General features: G+C 41.8%; 1 protein-coding gene across 1 annotated transcript in view; it reads left to right on the forward strand.

Moving 5' to 3' along the window:
- CACNA2D3 (calcium voltage-gated channel auxiliary subunit alpha2delta 3) overlaps positions 1-19,154 on the forward strand; it is a 487,051-nt gene that overhangs the window by 357,508 nt on the left and 110,389 nt on the right. The window contains exon 17 of the mRNA XM_033140932.1: positions 2,742-2,816. Coding sequence (XP_032996823.1) covers positions 2,742-2,816 — 75 coding nt within the window. The remainder of the gene's footprint in view (positions 1-2,741; positions 2,817-19,154) is intronic.

Consider the following 19,154-nt stretch of genomic DNA (forward strand, 5'->3'; position numbering starts at 1 on the left):
GGGTAGGATCGCTATTGAAATAAGTGCAGTGCTAAATTTGATTATGCATGTACTTTCAGGCCTAATACAACACTACATTGCTCTCAGATTACTTCCAATATATCTCTGAGGTTTGAAAGTGGAAATCGTATGAGCCTCTGAATTATAAATAGTCCCTTTTTATGCATATAGTATTATGTCCGTCTATTTTATTTTTTTTACTCTCTTGATCACAGACAGTAAGGTGCCTAGGTCCAATTGCCAGAGTCTCCTGTTGCCTTTTAGTACTGAAGTGGTTTAAACCAAATCAAGGTTTTTCCTTATCTCCAATAAGTTTAAAAACACACACACACAACTTCCATTTTCCATGGAAAATAAAGAGCAGCACATCTTCTGCACTTACATTTGGCTAATTATGTTTTAGGTTCCTCCTTTGTGATAAATCATATTGCTCAGTTAACTTGGAGTAAAGGAAGCAGGGACGCTTCATTTTTCTCTTCCCTTCTGTAAAGCCAAAGTTCTGCTGCCAGTAGAACTGGACGAGGGGTAACTTTTGCCCTGCCAAAACCCTGGGGTGTAAATGGTAAGCATCATAGCCCAATCCAGGATATTTTAATTTAAAAATCTGAGAAGCCCTGAGCAGTCATATTTGAAACTCCTTCCCTTATTTTAATTTGGCAAGACAGCTGGATTTCTTGCAAAGCACAAGAGTTGAGATTTCACATTGAGCTCAGTCATAAACTCTGTCAGTGACAGCTGTGCCAGTTTCTGGGAAGACTGTATTTGGGGGGCTTTCTCGTCCAAAGGAACCACAGAAACTAAAATAAACAAGACTTGCTTCCATATATCCTAAGGATGGTTGTGGAGATTTGGGGGCAAGTAGAACCTTCTTAAGCATCTTCTTGCACTTTTTCCTGGCATGGGATTCTATAAGTGATAGGTGTTTACTTGTGACAGGGAAATCCATTGTATAATAATTTTACCTTTACCTTTTACCTAATCCATCATACAGTATGTGTCTATTCAGAAGTAAGCCCTGATGAGTTCAGTCGGACTTACTCCCAGATGAGTGTATATAGGGTAGTGGATTAGGGGAACTCCAAGTTACACTGCTGGCTAAATAAATAAATAAAAAGGCAACAAGTGAAATACTAACATTTGACAGTAGTGGGTTGCCATACTGATCAATAAATGTTTTAGTTTAAAGGGATGGGGCCAAGAGAGAGAGGTGTGGCTAGAGGGGGAAAGGGAGGAGCCAAGAGCCCCACTGTGCCCAAGGACCCCCGGAAGCCATCCAACAGCCACTACTGGCAGCACTAAATGTGTTAGATTGATGTGTTTATATCTGTTTATTTTCCCTAAAATACAGAAGAGAGTGAGAGAAGATGCATGCATGCATGCAATGAAGTGGATATTGTAGCTCTGTTCTTTACTGCAGGGATGTGGAACCTCATGCCCGGGAGCCAAATTCAGTCCTCCAAGCCTCTCTGTCTGGCCCTTCAGATTGTCCCCATGCCACACACCTCACCAGCCCCTCTTTGCATCCTCCCTGAGTGTCCTTGAACTCTGGTAATGCTCTTGCTGCCTGGAGGGCAGATAGAGCAGGCTGTGTGTAGAAAAAACCACCCTGAGATTTGTGGATGAAGGGCAGTATACAAATTCAATAATAAAAATAGTAGTAGTACAGTTGTACCTTGGATCCTAAAGGCTTCGCAAGTCAAACGTTTTGGCTCCTGAATGCCTCAAACCCAGAAGTGAGTGTTCTGGTTTGCAAACGTTCTTTGGAACCCGAACGTCCGACGTGACTACCTACTGACTGCAGGAGCTTCCTGCAGCCAATCGGAAGCCGCACCTTGGTTTCCGAATGTTTTGGAAGTCAAAACAAACAGGTTCCGTTATAAATATCAGATATTAAACAAGTTGAATAACAAAGGAGAATTGTAAAGAAATAAGAAATGGGAATAATAGTGTGTTAAAAGAAAGAAAAAGGATAAGTGGAAATGAATTGCAGCTGAGTTGATTGGAAGTCAAGCACTGGGTGAGGGGGGTGTTGAAAGGTGGTGGGGAAAACAGATGTAAGGATGCAAGGAAAGACTGGTTGAGTTTCTTTTGTTTTTGTTCTTTATTTGTTGTCTTTGTTGTTGTTGCTTTTTTAAAATGAATGAATGTTAGTTTATTTTGTTTGTAACAATGAATGAATGTTAGTCTATTTTGTTTGTAACATGTGAATGTATTAATAGTTGTATTGATGAATAATAAAATAAAGCTTTTTATTTATTTATTTTTAAAAAAGGAAGTCAAACGGACTTCCGGAATGGATTCTGTTCAACTTTCAAGGTACCACTGTAGTAGTAGTAAAAGTGGTAGTAGAATTTGCATTCTATGTTTTGCTTCCAGCCCTGCCCATCATTGTTATGTGACACCCCCAGGAAGGCTGCCCAGAGCTCCCCACTCCTAATATACTGAGGTCCCCACAGCTATAGGGATATTTTTTTTACTACATGTTAAAGAAAAGGGACTTCACTTGAATTTGAGCGAAATGCTTTGTTGCTAAAGGCTTATAATTGCCAAGTTTGAGGTGCCAAGGCACAATACACCAGGAAATTCTCCTGAAAACCCGCTACTGAAATGTATTTCTGTGCAGTTCACATTTTTTAGATGGGTCTTGTGCCAGAGAACCTCCTGATGGTTTGTGTTGCAAAAGTTTGCCTGCTCTGTAGGCCCTATTTATTCAGGTTCTTTTCTTTCCTATATCCTTACAGTTAGGTATTCATGGATATGCATTCGCAATCACGAACAATGGATACATTCTGACTCATCCAGAACTCAGGCCTCTGGTAAGATAAAAAATATGTTGACTGATTTTATACATGCCGAGATAGAGATGTTTACATTTTCTTCTCTTTCTTAAGATATACAGAATTAAAGAGCAGACTATAATGGTTCACAAGGATGACTACTAAAAAGGCTACTATCTAAACATAAATACTGCAGACATTTTTTTCCCTAGAAGATCCAATGCAAATAATAACATAAGCATTTTGGTGATATAGAAATGCACAGGTTGTATGGTGAGAGACGCAAACCCCTGTAAGTGCAAGGCAAAGCCATAAATTGCTGCAATTATGTACACTTACATTAAAGTGGAATTCTGTGTTCCTAAGTAATAGCCCCTATTTGTCATGTTTAAGTGGACTCAAATTTCTAAAACTGTGTGGATATTGTATGCAAGCTCCTTCTCTCTTTTTTTATATTCACTTGAAGTATTATTCCCCCAATTACTCTTTTTTTTAAAAAAAGTGAAAATTAATTTCCATTACCCTTTTTGCCTTCTTTTAATTAACCAAAGTCAGTAAGAAGTTTGATGTGTCTGTTATATAAAAGTTTATTGAATGATAGCATAGGCTGTAGCTTCATTTTTTTGGTTTTATAGGAACACTTTAAGAGTTTCATCACCATAGAATCTAACTAAAGGAGTGGCATTAGTGAATTCACTATAATATAATATGGATGCCATTTCTCAGGTAGGCACTTAATGTAATTATCAGAATTCAACAATATATAAGCAGAAAGCAGCAATGTATCTAAGAGGGGTATTTGCATATATATATAAAAATCAGGATTATTGTACAGAAGGATTGATGGAGTCATAATTGGAGCTTGCACAAACATTTACCGGTATCCCTCTAACGTTTGGATTAGGCATTACACTTGGTTAATATTTACATTTGAGTGGTTTTGATGAGAAGATGAAATGAAATTGTCAGATAACTGACATTTTCCTGGCTGTTTCCATCCTGAAGAAGTTTTGTTTTAAAAAGAGAACAGTGCAGAAAGGCAGTGGAATTACTTTTTTGGTATAAATTGTTTTAAGGGACATTCTAAATTTAGACAAATTATCCTACCTATAAAAACTGCTCAGTATTTTGGGATGGGAGCAGCAGCGTAAAGCTGGGAGTAGCAGCAGATGCGATGCTATTCATGCTATTAGCAATTATGTGAATTGCTTCTCAAAGTGAATTGCAGGCATGAGCAGAGCAAATCAGGAGCAGGATTCTGGTGTGGGGTGTCCCTGCTGTGGTCCCAGTCTAGATCAGGCCCCCTGCACTGGCTGATTGCAATGTGAGGGAAGCTCCCTTTTGTTTTAATTGCAAATAGCAGGTGTTGTGACCCCAGATCAGAACTGCAACAAGACACAGTCTGCCTCTTGTGTCTGCCTCCTGTGCTGGGGCCATAGTCACTCCCAGCACCTGCAATTTGCTTTTAGATTTCAAAACACTCATTTGCTAATTGCTTGAATGGAGCCTTCCTTAGTTTAGCATTCAGTCTTCTAATGGGGTGGGGCTTTGCTTCAGACTCTCCCCCCAACATGTAGATTGGGGGGGGGGTCAGAGCCAGCAAGCATAACCTTGTTCTTTCCTGATGTGATTACAATGTTCAAGAGAAGAATGGCTGAAACAGTCTTATGCATTTCCTATTTAATTCTCTCTCCCACCCACCCCCACCCCAATACCAATCCATGAGGTAGATCAGTGTTGTTTCCATTTTACAAATAGGGAACAAATTCTGGGAGGCAGTGGGTTAGTTGCTGTCAGGGAATCTGTAAAAGGGAACAAGAAACCCAGAATCTCACAGATCCAACACAGTGGCTGCAATGGATATTGTACAAAGCTAATCTGGAAGTGGTGGGTTGCATCCAGTGCTGCATGTGTGAAGTTCCACTCACATAATGAGACTTCCCCTTATGCATGGAAGGGGCTGCAAGGAAGAGAAGTGTTGGGCTAGCAGAGCAACTGCACTGGATGCTCTTCATCTCTTAGATTAACTGCTGAGTAACTGTCCTTTTCTAGCTGGGCAACCTTGGTCAGAATTGTATGCAGAATGTATATGTTATGTTCAGACGTATATGTAACCCTGCTTCCGTGGGTTTGGGGGTGGTACAAGAGACAAACATGTTTGTGTGCATACATATTGTCTGGTGTGTGTCCCCACCCCTCAGAAACAACAACAACAAATAATTACCATGTGCCACTAATATGTGGCCAAGATAAAATCAGTACACTCTGTAGCTTTGTCATTAGTACAGCTTTTTTAAAAGAGTTTGTTAATAACTCTTTAAAATGTCATTTGGATAAACAGGATTTATTACAACCTGTATAGTCTCCTTCCCCACCTTTTCTACATTAACAAGTTATAGAAAACAGATCAATATCTCACCATGCCTCATTCTCAGCAGTGAAATTTAAAAGAAAAACTCCTGGCAAGTTTAATTCTAGATTATTATTGCTAGGTGGAACACACACACTCAGCAAATGTTCTTGTTTCACTTAAATATAGTTTTCTGTGAGTATTTAGCTTTTGCTCAATTCTATAGATTCCTTTGTAGATATATGTGATGCTTTGTAATGTATTGTAGGAAAATCCACACTCTTTGAAACCAGTTTTGCACTTTAAGAGCTTTATAAGAAGAATGTTTTTTTCTGGTTGGACTAGATCAATATGAATTCTTTAGGAAGTAAATCAAAAGTCCTCAGAAAGCTTTGCTAATAACACTGTTAGATGCTATTTAATTTCTGCATCTGTAGAAACAAAATGTCAAAAGGGACCATTTATAATATTCATGGATTCTTTTAGAAACCTCTTGTTCTCCCCAGTTTCCTAGAACTCCCACGTGCTATTTTACTGACATTATTTGATGTACAAAGTCACACAAGCTGTTTAGAGGGGTCCTAAAGTGGTTCACATCTCCCTTAATGAGCATTACATAGATGGCCGTGAGCCTATTGTGCCCATCCACCAAAAAACCCCCCACCAGATTTCCACTCATACAACTGGATTTTCCCTTCTGCTCCCCCTACAGTCCTTTGTATGCTCTGTTATTGGAGACCATTTGGAGCAGATTTTGGGGGCTATTCGGAGCTCCAGGAGAGGGAGAGAGAGAGAGAGAGAAGGAAGGGCAGCCCTGTGGTATTCAGGGAAGTCCACTCATGATGAGACATTAGATTTCATCCTATGTGTTTACTAGATCCCATTTTCTTTCATGGCCTGTTTCTATCATGATTCAAAAGGACACGGAAGAATTCATTTGTGTAAATATGTATATGCTGCAGGAATACTTATCTCATTCAAAAAGGGCATTTGAACTAAAGCCTTGTGTGGACCATTAGTAAACACATAAACTTTATGTGCAGCATCCCCCTTATTTTGCTCAGCAGTACGTACCTTTCTGTTCCATTTAAATGAATGGGTGTCCTGTTTCTGCAAGGAATCTATGACCACACAAAATGCACATACTAATTGTAGAACAGGGATCCAGGAGGATATGCATTGATGTTCCATTTAGTTATGCTCCTAGCTAAAGGACTGTGTAAAGACTGAGATCTGTTCAGTTAGTATTCAAAACAAGGTCCTGGGCTTTCAGAATCCTTTGATCCAGTTGGTGGATCTCAGAATTCTAGTACAAAGTGGGTCCTGCAAGGCAGTTATCTTCCTACTCGGCTCTGTGAAACTTAAAATTAATACAAGGGCCCTTGTCTTCTTCCTCTCTTTAATTATGGGTTCCATAAACTAGATCTCATGCATTCCTTGTTTAAGAGGGAAATGTGGAATGAATTCCAGCAACAATAAATGATACAAGACAGATTGGCAAATGATGTAATCTTCCTTCCTTGTTTTTGTTCATGACAGCAGTTTTTTTAATGGGAAAAAGTGGATGTTTCCCTTCCTCACATCACTGCACATCTCTGGCTCATTACCATACACAATCATTCCAATGGTAAGTGCACAGATAAATAAAACTGTGAGGCCAGGGAGCTCACTACATTATATGAATTCTGTGGGTTTTGGGGGTCCTGATTTTTATTTTTTAAAAAAATCTGGATCCTTCAGTATGGTTTCATATAAGCACAGCAATAGAAGGAACTTAAAAGCCATCTCCATTTTCTCATTTATTTGAAGGATATGAACATATATCCTGATTAGCTTGTGTATGCTGTGCAGGTCAGAGGTGCTTGTGGGATGAAGAGCAACTTAATTGCAATGAACTCAAATACTCAACTAATAACCAGTAGTAACTAATGATAGAAAATTCCCATTTAATGTTTTATTTATTTTTAGTGGTGCAGTGATTACTGGACTGGTTTGTTATGGTGGGAAAATTGTAAATGTGAATGGGCCAGAAGGAAATTTGCTTTCAGATCATATATATTATTGGGACTATTAAGATTTTTAAAAAATGATGTGTTAGCCAGGCAATAGGAGGAGGTATTGTGAAATACAATCCCCTTTGGAGGGGACTAGAAAAACTGGCTAACATATGTAGCAAGTGTATTATACAAAAAGTCAAGTTAAAGCTCTCTAACAATTCTTCATTTCAGCCACATTTTGATTGATATGTTTGCTGACTTGAAATTCATAACTGAATCATCTTGTTGAGATTCTGTTCCCTGCCAAGTTTACACAAATTAGAAAGGGGGGAACCTGTGACCTTCCATAGGTTGTTGGACTACAACTCCCATCATTTGTGCCGCTTGGGGCTGATAGGAGTTGGAGCCTAACAGCAATCTGGAGGGCCACAGGTTCAGCATTCCTGACATAAATAACACTTTTAATTGTGATCATTGTCAATTAAGTTGACATTCTCTTGATCAAGTCTTCAAGAAGAAAGCTAGTGTTGTTGACCTTCAGAGGAGTGCAGTAAGTTTAAATTAGCCACAGTATCTTCCAAACCCTATGGATAAACAAAGGTGAGTGTAACTCAAATCATCTGAGCAGCTTTCCTTATAGATACTTGTGCTGGTGATGAACTATGTAAGATCAGACATTAGATGGCAGCATAGCACTGCCATGTATAATCAACCATTGACATAGCCTTCACTGGAATCTGAGCAGGCAGAGCCATTATTCAAAACATATATATGTGTGTGTATGCATGTTTTGAATATGTTGTGTTTATGTAAAAAGTGAAAGTTAAGACTTGTATTGAATGTGTTTCTCTTTACTGCAAAACACAGTATTATTAAAATGCAGAAACAAAGCCCCACTGGCATAAAATCATATATGGCAACAAGGAAACAGAAACTCTATATATTTCACTTTCTGCTACATTTGAAAGCTCTGTTTGGCTGTAATATGGAAATATTAACAGGAAATGTTTCCACGGTCCAAAGAAGCAGCCTTCAAAAAATGCATATACTTTCAATGCACAGATATATATACAAATATATATATATCTTCCACATCGGGAAAGCTAGTAGGCGTCAGAGAGACAAAAATGGAAAAACACCAGCCACAATTCAAAACACAATAGTAATGACTCTTCTTGTATTACAGATTAGAATATATAGTAATACTGTGTAATACAGAGCACAGGAAACATCTTCAAATTAATTCCATTTGTTCTCATCTTGTGTCTTAAAAACATAAAATTCTGATCTTAATAAAAATATATTTGTAAAAAAAATACATTCACAGAGACAGAGAGACAGAGAGAGAGTCCCAAGCCCTTTACAAATAATTATGTCCCACTGAAATAAAAGGAAAAATTCAAATAATGTATTTTCTTACCCTACATCATGACATAGTATCATTCACAGGGACATTCTCACATGCTGAATGTCAGCTGGGCTGCTGAGTCCAGCCACTTCAATCAGTAACTTAGTTTTTCTTTTTAGTGAGTAAAAATCATTCAGTCACTTCATTTATACCTCTAAAATTGTTGAGACTCTTCCTAAAACTTTGAAGAGCATTGCCACCCCCTAGTTCCTCCCCTCCCCAAGTGATGAAAATAAATTGGGCTGAATCAGTAACTGCTCTGAGAGACCCAATCAATTTAGAATTTGGGCAGAATAATCCCAGTTTGTGCTGCTTGCTATGGTTAGGAGGTGTCCTCCTGACCGGCCTCACCAGCAGTGGGCTGCACCATTGCAGAGGCCCTCAGGGTGATTTGGGGGAGAGGGCAGAGCTGGGCTGGCAATGGATCAAAGCAAACACAGTTCCTGGAGAGGAGTCTAATTTTGGACCCCCGTGCTGCAGCAGCCTGAAGCTGGCACAGCAAAACAGGTACAGCATCTCTTCCCTCACCTTCTGCCTTAGCCAGCAGGAGCCAACAGCAAGGAATCTGCCACTGCACACCCTTGCTCCTGTTAGGACTGCACCCTTAAAAGCCTATACCATTTGGGCTTTCAGTGTGAGCACACATACACTCAGATTTTCAGTGGTTCTCACAAGCTACCTGGCAAGCTGCCCTGTGGACCAGCAGTGGTGTTCTATGCTTGGACCATCTGAAGCCCCTCATCAATAAATGAGCTGCCTTGTTCTCATCCATAGGAACCTTCTAACCATTCTTTAACCTATGTTCCATGTAAAGTGCCTTGTTGTGGAAGATGCAATGATGCCAGCTCTATAGCCAAGTTTGTGTACATGATCTTTCTCCCTCGGTTATAGATGTTTCAGCCACCATGTATCAGCATGAACATTGCAAATGGGAGAAAATTAGTCCCATACTGTATCAATAACATTGGAGGTGTTTTAAATTAAAATGCCAACTATATTCAGGATTATTCTCCTCATACTGTCAAAATTTCTCTATGGACTGAGAAATAAATCCAACTGAAACAAATGGGATTTAATTCAGATGCATTCTGGTCCAAATAGTGCGCTAGTATAAATCAGAGGCAATTAAAAGTTTACCACCTCTGAATATGGAATTTTGGCTGTCATAACTATTGAAATCAGTGTGCCTTTTCAGTAAAATCTGGTTTCAGTTGAGGTGTAAGTTTCTCAGTTTGCTTATTGGAGTTATACAGCTTTAAACTTATTTCTGTGGGACTATTCGCTCTAATAAAGTTTAATAGCATGTGTAAATGCTTCCAGTTCTGAGTCGTAGCCAATTTCATGTTGATACCGCATTAAGACGTTGGTCTTGAAAAAGCAGTCGATCTGCTACTTTAGGGTTGAGGGACCTGTCGCCCTCCCAGCGCGGCTAGTAAAATGGTTCCAAATGGAACAGAATAGTAAATATGAGCATACTCCAATGTTTGACATAAACACGATTTGAGAGACAATAAAATATGAACCTTCCTTGGAATGTGTTAAATGTAATCTTGTTCTATAGCAGTGGTGGCGAACCTTTTAGAGACCGAGTGCCCAAACTGTAAACCAAAAACCACTTATTTATCACAAAGTGCCCAAACTTGTTGAGCTTTTTTGGGGGAGCTGCCGACCAACGTTTTGGAGCTTTTTGGGGGGGTCGCACAAAACTTGCTTTGCTTTTTTTGGGGGGGTGCCCCAAAACTACTGAGCTTTTTTGGGGGGAGACAGGGGTATAGCAAGGTAAATTGGTACCCGGGGGCAAAAAAAAATTTGTCACCCCCCCCCAGGCATGGGAAGGTCAGGTGGTACCCAGCAGCATGGGTTGGGGGGGCCATCTGTCAGGGATCTTCATTCTTGCCTCACAGGGGCTTGGACTAGATGACCCCTGGGGGTCCCTTTCAACTCTACAGACCTGATTCTATGGGTTACGTTCAGCCTGGCTGGGCAGGAAGTGGGAAAGGAGGACCTCCTCTCAGGATAGTCCAAAAGCCATGCCTCTTGCCTCCCCCCTTCCCAAAGCCTCTCAGGCAAGAAGGAATGGTTTACAGCAGAGGGGTGAAACACCAGCCCTTTGTTATTTCTTCTGTTTATTTCATAAAATTTATATATTGCTTGATTGTAGGAAAAAATGCAAAGCAGTTTTATAGAAATGATAAAACAATGAAATTACCGCTAAAATCTTTACAACTGTGATTTAAACACGCAGAAGGTTAAAACCGCAATAAAACTGACTGAAACAAACTAAAATTGCTACAACTCTTTAAACACTTCCAGGGCCAGCATCAGCTCATGTTCCGGGGGGGGGGGGGCGCTGTGCACAGATAAAGCTAAAACCACCATGTCTGATCAGCAGCGGTGCGTAATATCTCAAGAGGAAAGGCTCTCAGATTTGAACCTGTTCGAAGCCACAACCGCTTTCTCAAAAGCCCCCCCTTTTTTGCAGATGTGTGGGAAAGGAACTCTGTATGTGCTCAGAGGCATTCTGTTGCTTCTTCATCTTCGAGGAAGCACCAGTTGCTCATGGTCAGGGGCCAAGCTTTGTGCAGGGAGAAGAGTGCATGGCTCTGAGAAAATCCACCCGTGTCCATTGTAAGAAATGAAAGGGTACCCCCTGGCATGTGCAGAGGGCTGACTGCTCATCCGGATATGGCAAGGAGGAAACAAAGGCCAATGCCTCCTTGAGTCAGCTTCTCATGTGCACTCAACCTGGTTGGGGTGTGTGTGGACTGGGGAGAGGGAGTCGAGTAGTGCCAGGCCCTCCAGCCCTCTTCAATCAGAGCTCTGCAGAGCCAGTTGCTGCGGGCTGCCAAAATGCAGGCAATATCTGGACCCCTGGAGGGCTGCAGTGGTGCTTCAGGCCTCCTCTTTGCACCCCCTGCCTCCGCGACACCCCAAAAGGCACCCCAGTAGTGGCAGCACTTTTGGGGGAGTGCCCCCCCCACACAAGCAGACACTTCATTCATGACACAATCCCCTCCTCAATACAGTCTCTCCAACCCCCACCCCACCCCCAGTGGGTTCTTAATTTATTCCCCACATATTGAAATAGAGCAGAATCCACGGGGGGGGGGGGGTTATCCTGTGTAAATTCTTGGGAAGGTTGGACGAGGGTACGACTTAGTGTCTGGTGGGAGAGGAAAAGCTACCCCCTCCCCAGTTAGTAATTGCTTCGTTAATGGTTTTTTTTTTTTTTCATTTTCAATGTGCTACTTTTATATGCTGCTCTGCAGCAGAAGCAAAATGTTTTTTGTCTTTTATTTTTTAACGAAGCTTTGAGCAAATCTCGCTTCTTTGCAGAACTACAGGAGTTAACCCAACAATCAGGACCAGCCAGCCCTGATTGCGTCCGTCCCTCCTCCACACTCTCACATACACTCTCCTATAAAGAAGAGTCTGCTCATGTCCTCTGTTATTTTGGGGGCACGCACTCTGCACATGCTCTGCGGCTTCCTCTTATTTGCTCTCCTATGTTTTGAGAGCTGTTCTCTACACATGCTCCGGGGCATTCTGTCATTTTTTTCCTTTCACTGATTTGGAAACACTGGGGCATTTTTACTTACTTTGCCTCTGTGTTTCGGGAAGCACACTCTGCACGTGCTCTGGGACACCCTGTTCTTTCCGATTGCTCTCGATGCATTGTTGGGTTGAGGGCTGGGGGGCGGGGGTGAGTTCTGGCGCTGAAAGAGGGCAGCCCCATCACCATCTCTCAGGCGGGTATTCCCCCCCCCCCCCCGTTTTTGCTCTGTTTCTGTCTGAGCAGACCTGATCCCTTCCTCCGTGCGTTCTCGGTCGGAGAGGCAAGCGAGCAGGCGGTCCGAGGCCGGAGCGAGGGGAGTCCGAGGCAGGAGGGCGCTGGGCTGGTCCTCTCCCCGCTGCCTCGCTATCCCCTCCCTCCCTCCTTCCATCCCTGCCCTCCCTCCGGTGGCGAGACGCGGCTGCATTTTGCATACGCCGAGGCAACGAAGCACGAGGAGTGTGACTGCCTGTTGCTCTGCCGGCCCACGCTTTGCAAAGTCCCTTCCGCTTCCTGCTGGGCTGGGCCCTGGGCGGAACGGGGTGGGCCAGCAAGGAGGGGCCGCTGTGGAAGGTTTTTTGAGCTGGCTCTGGCTGCCTCGCTGATCGCGGGGGTGGGGCCAGCTCCGAGAGTGTCACCCCCCCCCCTCCCAGCCAGGGAAAGCTGCTGGATGAGAGAGCCTGAGAGCAAAAAGCTGAGATCAATCGCCGAACACAATCTCCAGGGACTAGCAAAAAAAAAAAAAAAAAAAAGTTCAAGGTTTCAACAGCGGACGCAAGCCTGGGGAAAAAACGACAACAACAGCATGGATGGGCCGATGGTGCGCGTGCCAGCAGTGAGGGCTCTGCGTGCCAACTCTGGCACGCGTGCCATAGGTTCGCCACCACTGTTCTATAGGATAGATCTCAATGTTGTGCTATTACAGACAACTCAACCCCATCTGTGCAAGCATTTCAGCTTGCCAGGTACAATGATCAACCCTCTCTTTCCCCTACACATTGCTCTGAGGGTTCTCCTGACCCCTCCAGACCCAGTTTTGGTTGTGCAGCGGAAGAGAGGGAAGCCATTTTACATAAGTGGAAGCCCTTGCGCAGGCGAAAACTGCTCCAAGAGTATATTTGTAAGAAAGTTGTGCCACAAGAGTGTAGCAAGGAAAATTCACCAGCCATTCTTTTGAAATCATTTGAACTCGCTTCCGAGTAAATGTGATTATTGTTGAGAGTTTAGGATTTTGAACTATTTATGTAAACTGTTTGAAGCTTTACTAAAATCAAGTCGTAGAACCTTTTAATGAGGGTGAAAGAGGAGAGCGCAAAATATGGTCTGAAGCTCAACATCAAAAAAACTAAGATCATGGCCACTGGTCCCGTCACCTCCTGGCAAATAGAAGGGGAAGAAATGGAGGCAGTGAGAGATTTCACTTTCTTGGGTTCCATGATCACTGCAGATGGTGACAACAGTCACGAAATTAGAAGACGCCTGCTTCTTGGGAGAAAAGCAATGACAAACCTAGACAGCATCTTAAAAAGCAAAGGCATTACCTTGCCGACAAAGGTCCATATAGTTAAAGCTATGGTTTTCCCAGTAGTAATGTACGGAAGTGAGAGCTGGACCATAAAGAAGGCTGATCGCCGAAGAATTGATGCTTTTGAATTATGGTGCTGGAGGAGACTCTTGAGAGTCCCATGGACTGCAAGAAGATCAAACCTATCCATTCTTAAAGAAATCAGCCCTGAGTGCTCACTAGAAGGACAGATCCTGAAGTTGAGGCTCCAGTACTTTGGCCACCTCATGAGAAGAGAAGACTCCCTAGAAAAGACCCTGATGTTGGGAAAGATGGAGGGCACAAGGAGAAGGGGACGACAGAGGATGAGATGGTTGGACAGTGTTCTTGAAGCTACTAACATGAGTTTGGCCAAACTGCGAGAGGCAGTGAAGGATAGGTGTGCCTGGCGTGCTCTGGTCCATGGGGTCACGAAGAGTCAGATACGACTGAACGACTGAACAACAACAACAACAACAAAAATGTTAACTCTGATCCATGACTCCAGTACTATTATTGTCCAAGAGCATAGAGGTGTGTGTTCTCCCTGCCACCTTAAATGTATCAAAGATTTGGGGGATAATAAAGTAACACATTTCAGTTTAATCATTTGCCAGGAGGGATGGGGGGTTGGGATTCCCAGGTCCTGAACAGGATAACCATGCCCCTGAAAGACCAGGTGCATAGCCTGGGAGTCATTTTGGACTCACAGCTGTCCATGGAGGCACAGGTCAATTCTGTGTCCAGGGCAGCTGTCTACTAGCTCCATCTGGTATGCCAGCTGAGACCCTACCTGTCCACAGACTATCTCACACAAGTGGCGCATGCCCTGGTTATCTCCTGCTTGGACTACTGCAATGCACTCTATGTGGGGCTGCCTTTGAAAGTGACTCGGAAACTACAACTAATCTAGAATGCTGCAAGCTAGACTGGTGACTGGGAATGGCTGCCGGGACCATATAACACTGGTCTTAAAGGATCTTCACTGGCTCCCAGTATGTTTCCAAGCACAATTCAAAGTGTTGGTGCTGACCTTTAAAGCCCTAAACAGCCTCAGCCCAATATACCTGAAGGAGCGTCTCCACCCCCATCGTTCAGCCTGGACACTGAGGTCCAGCACTGAGGGCCTTCTGCTGGTCCCTTCACTGTGAGAAGGAAAAACAAACTTAGTTGGTCTCTAAGGTGCTACTGGAAGGAATTTTTTTATTTTTTTTATTTTGTTGTGAGAAGGAAAATTACAGGGAACCAGGCAGAGGGCCTTCTCGGTAGTGACACCCTCCCTTCAGATGTCAAAAATAAAGAATTACAGTACACAAATTTTAGATGACATCTGAAGTATTGGGAGGTTTTTAACGCTTGATGTTTTTATTATGTTTTTAGATATGCTTTGAGCCATCCAGAGTGGCTGGGGAAACCCAGCCAGATGGGCGGGGTATAAAGAAAAAAATTATTTGCTGTTTGCAATTATTTTACAGCAGGCTGTTGAACTTGAATTTTCTAAAAAGAACATCGTCAGCTGTTGTGCTTTGTTTTGTTTATAGGCAGCAATGGTGGATTAAGAAACATCATGGATTAGACACAATATAATTTAGGGATATAATGTTAGCATTACGTTATCCAACCATAAGCCAGAAAGAGACACTGGAAATCTGCCACAGGGTTTTATTCCCCCCACCCCCCAATAAATGGTATTTTTAAAAATTGAAATAGAGATTCAAACCACACACCAGGTTTTCCAGTGTGGTGTAGTGATTAAGAGCGGTAGACTCGTAATCTGGGGAACCGGGTTCGTGTCTCCACTCCTCCACATGCAGCTGCTGGGTGACCTTGGGCTAGTCACACTTCTTTGAAGTCTCTCAGTCCCACTCACCTCACAGAGTGTTTGTTGTGGGGGAGGAAGGGAAAGGAGAATGTTAGCCGCTTTGAGACTCCTTCGGGTAGTGAAAAGCGGGATATCAAATCCAAACTCTTCTTCTTCTTCTTCTTCTTCCATGCGTTGTTAAGACCTTCTATAATAGATCATACAAAGACAAGAGGAAAATAGCCCCCTGCTGCCACTTGCCTCCAGCATCTGGGATTCAAGGATATATTCTTTTTTCCATTGACATTGGTGCCCACATATGCTAAGAACACTGACTCCTTGTCAGTACCCTCTTTCATCAGTTTATCAAAACATTTCATGATGCCCACCAACCTTCGCACCTGCATGCCAAAACCCTGTAATTTCAATGAGCAAATCTGCCACTAGGAGCACTCTAACCCAGAAGCATATAATTGATGAAAGGATATCAGCTCATTGCCATAGATAGAGTTTCTTACTTTTTCAAACATGAGGCCCACTTACTCCACGCTAGCACTGCATACAGGCCATCAACACCAGTATATTATCTCTTTTAACAATATGTATTTTCCGTCAAGGAAGATCTCCATATTAACAGTTTAGCCAGGTCAGGTACAATTTGCACTGAGTTCTCTACAATTTGCACTGAGCTCTTAGCATTTGCCTTGCATGAAAACAATCATGCAGTTTGCTTCTAGTTCCACTCCTCTTCAATCTCCTATTGTTACGACCACAAGCAAGTGACGGTTTAACTCTGCTGTTTCTTTGCAGGCGCAGTCGGCCACGTGATCTCACACTTATTTCTAGTCACGGAGGATAGCTCAGTGCAAATGAAACTTTCCTTTACTTAACAGGCTAACTGCAACTCATGTGCATAATAAGAACACAAATTCCCAACGTTAGTTCAGATATGATGACAGTGTTGGTTTCATTTTTGCAGTAATCCTATATTCTACAAAATCCTATTTGTTATTTCAAAAGGTAGTTAACATGGTAAATATTCACAAAATCATAACTGCTCTTATACAATTGTTTTCATCATTGGCCTTGGTAAAGGAAGTTGTGTATATATAGGAACGAAAGATAAAAAAACCTTCCCCTAAATATGATGGCAGTACCCAGAGCAAGTTGCTGAGTTTAAATTAAATGTTAACAGCCACAATGCATTGTATGTAGCAAAAAAGACCCGGTGTATTTAAAGATTGCTAAACCAGTATTAAGGCTTTCATAGCTGTAAATTCTGGGAAAATTTGTTTTTCCTAATATAGAAAAACAGAGAAATCCAAGTCTCAGAGGAAACATTAATGCCCCACTTAAACGGTGTTAGCCTTTCATAAGCAGCAAATCTCATTTCTCTCTGGGGAGTCCTGCCTGAAAACTAAGATAACCTACACTTACCCTTGCTTTTTCAGAGACTCCATAAAACTCTACAGCTGTAGCTGACAGTGGAATATTTAAATGATTTGAACAGTGTAAATGCCTTGTGTTCATTTAAATAACTGAAGAGTTCAATTACTTGAATGTCAACAATTATTCCTGTCGGAGTTTACATGTTAAAAAAGAAAGAGCATCTGAATCCCTGTGAGGGCATTAAATTGCTATCTAATTAGCAATCCTAAATTACATATATTAAAAAGATAATTAACAGTTTGAATGCCTTGCTGGAAAAACCAGTTGCACATACAAATGAAATGCAAGAAATTTGGTAGTAATATACTTGCAGTTTACTTTGCTTCTTTACTTTCAACTTTGATGTTAGGTAGAAACAAGCTCACCGAGTTTTAAGTCTGGTAATGTTGAAATGATGGCAGATGGTTTAAATTATTTCCACTCTAAGGAGATATAATTATAAGCAGCTGTCAGTTTTACATAATCCTGAATGATAAGGTCTTAAGAATGCAAATTAAATCCTAAATTAAGAGGGTTTGCCGTGGAAAGAATCAAGTACACGTCACACTACTAATCTGCTTGTATGTGGTTGATCTGATCTGAAGGTATTGTTTACCCAGTCTTTATAGGTACAAAAAGATCTGTGCATTATTTTCTCTGTCATTAATTTAGACCAGGGGTAGCCAATTTGGTACCCTCCAAATTTTATTTAGCTCCTATCACCCATGGTTTTATGCTGGCCGAGACTGATGGGCATTGGAGTCCAATGGTAGCTGGATGGCACCATGTTGTCTACCCCTTATTTTGATCAATACTTCTTAAAGCCTTGTAGTAAGGAAGCCCCTTTTAGTCATGCTTGATCCATTTGGCTCTCCAGAAATACAAAATGGAGGGCAGATTCTCTATTTCATATGACAAATTTACCACAAGGCATTTTACCACAAGATCCAAGTACTTCAAGCTATTCCATACAGCTGCCTTTTCACGTCGTGAAAGTAGTATTTACCACGTTGGGGGGGGGGCTTTTGAAAAGCAGCAAGTTCCAGCTGTACTGAAGAGTGACTTTATCTCCTCAGAAGTAGCATGAGAGGATGGCCAAGGTAAAAATAAAGATACCTCAGCTATATAATCTGTCTATTATAGCAAAGGTTCTCAGCTCAGAAAGAAGAGGCAATGGGGCTTTGAGGGCCTTTAAGACTCCAGGCTTGTGGGATCTGCTCTGTTTTTAGTTACTTGAGCCTCAAATTTTGTTTTGTTTTTTAGTTTTTTTACTAGAGCCCCAAGATCCATCAGTGAGAGTCAGAACAGTAATGGGGGCTACAGGTAGGTAGCCGTATTGGTCTGCCATAGTCAAAACAAAATAAAAAATAAAAAAATCCTTCCAGTAGCACCTTAGAGACCAACTAAGTTCATTCTTGGTATGAGCTTTCATGTGCATGCACACTTCTTCAGATAGTGTGCATGCACACGAAAGCTCATACCAAGAACAAACTTAGTTGGTCTCTAAGGTGCTACTGGAAGGATTTTATTATTATTTATTTAGTAATGGGGGTGTCAGCGTATTCTTAGTTAAGTAACAGAGTGCCTCTGAGCATATCTTCATAGTCCTGTCACACACAAAATCGTACCCCAACAAATTTTATCTCAGCAGCCTAATTTAGAAGGGTGCTGTTGTTATTGTTATTATCAGTGTTGCTGTTGACAGTCAAAATCCTTGCTGATATGCTGTAAATCAGTCTGAGATCTAGTGGAAGCTGATCTATCTTCTGTCTAGCCAGTACATTCTGTATCTACTTTCTGCTTCAAAGTTATCCAAAGTTGAAAATATCTGTGGGACAGGTGGGGGAAGGTCCAATAGCTCTCATTATCAGTTGCTGAATTGATGGATTCCTTTCAATAGCTTGCATTGTTATGATTAGGTAGGTTTGATGTATTAGGACAATGCTCTGTATCTTGGTCCAGACAAAGACTTGCCTGAGGAGGGATTGGTCAGCTTCTTTTCATACATTCATATTTTCATGCATTCCTGCATTGCAGGTGGTTGGACTACATGACTCTCGGGGTCCCTTCCAACTCTACAAATCTACAATTCTGTGGTACCAACAGCTGTTTATATCTCTTTAGAAGACTTTTTCACTTTGAGAACCAGAGGTTTAGATGTGTTCTGTGTTAGTTGTAACGTAAGCATGTACTTGGAGGGGGGTTGGATGAGAAATCAAAATTTTCTCATACATTACATTGCCAGGGGCTTCTTTCAGGGCTGTACATCTTTATTTGCTTCCCTTTCCCCCCTGTGT

The sequence above is a fragment of the Lacerta agilis genome, chromosome 2 (assembly GCF_009819535.1).
Source record: "Lacerta agilis isolate rLacAgi1 chromosome 2, rLacAgi1.pri, whole genome shotgun sequence".
Taxonomy (NCBI): domain Eukaryota; kingdom Metazoa; phylum Chordata; class Lepidosauria; order Squamata; family Lacertidae; genus Lacerta; species Lacerta agilis.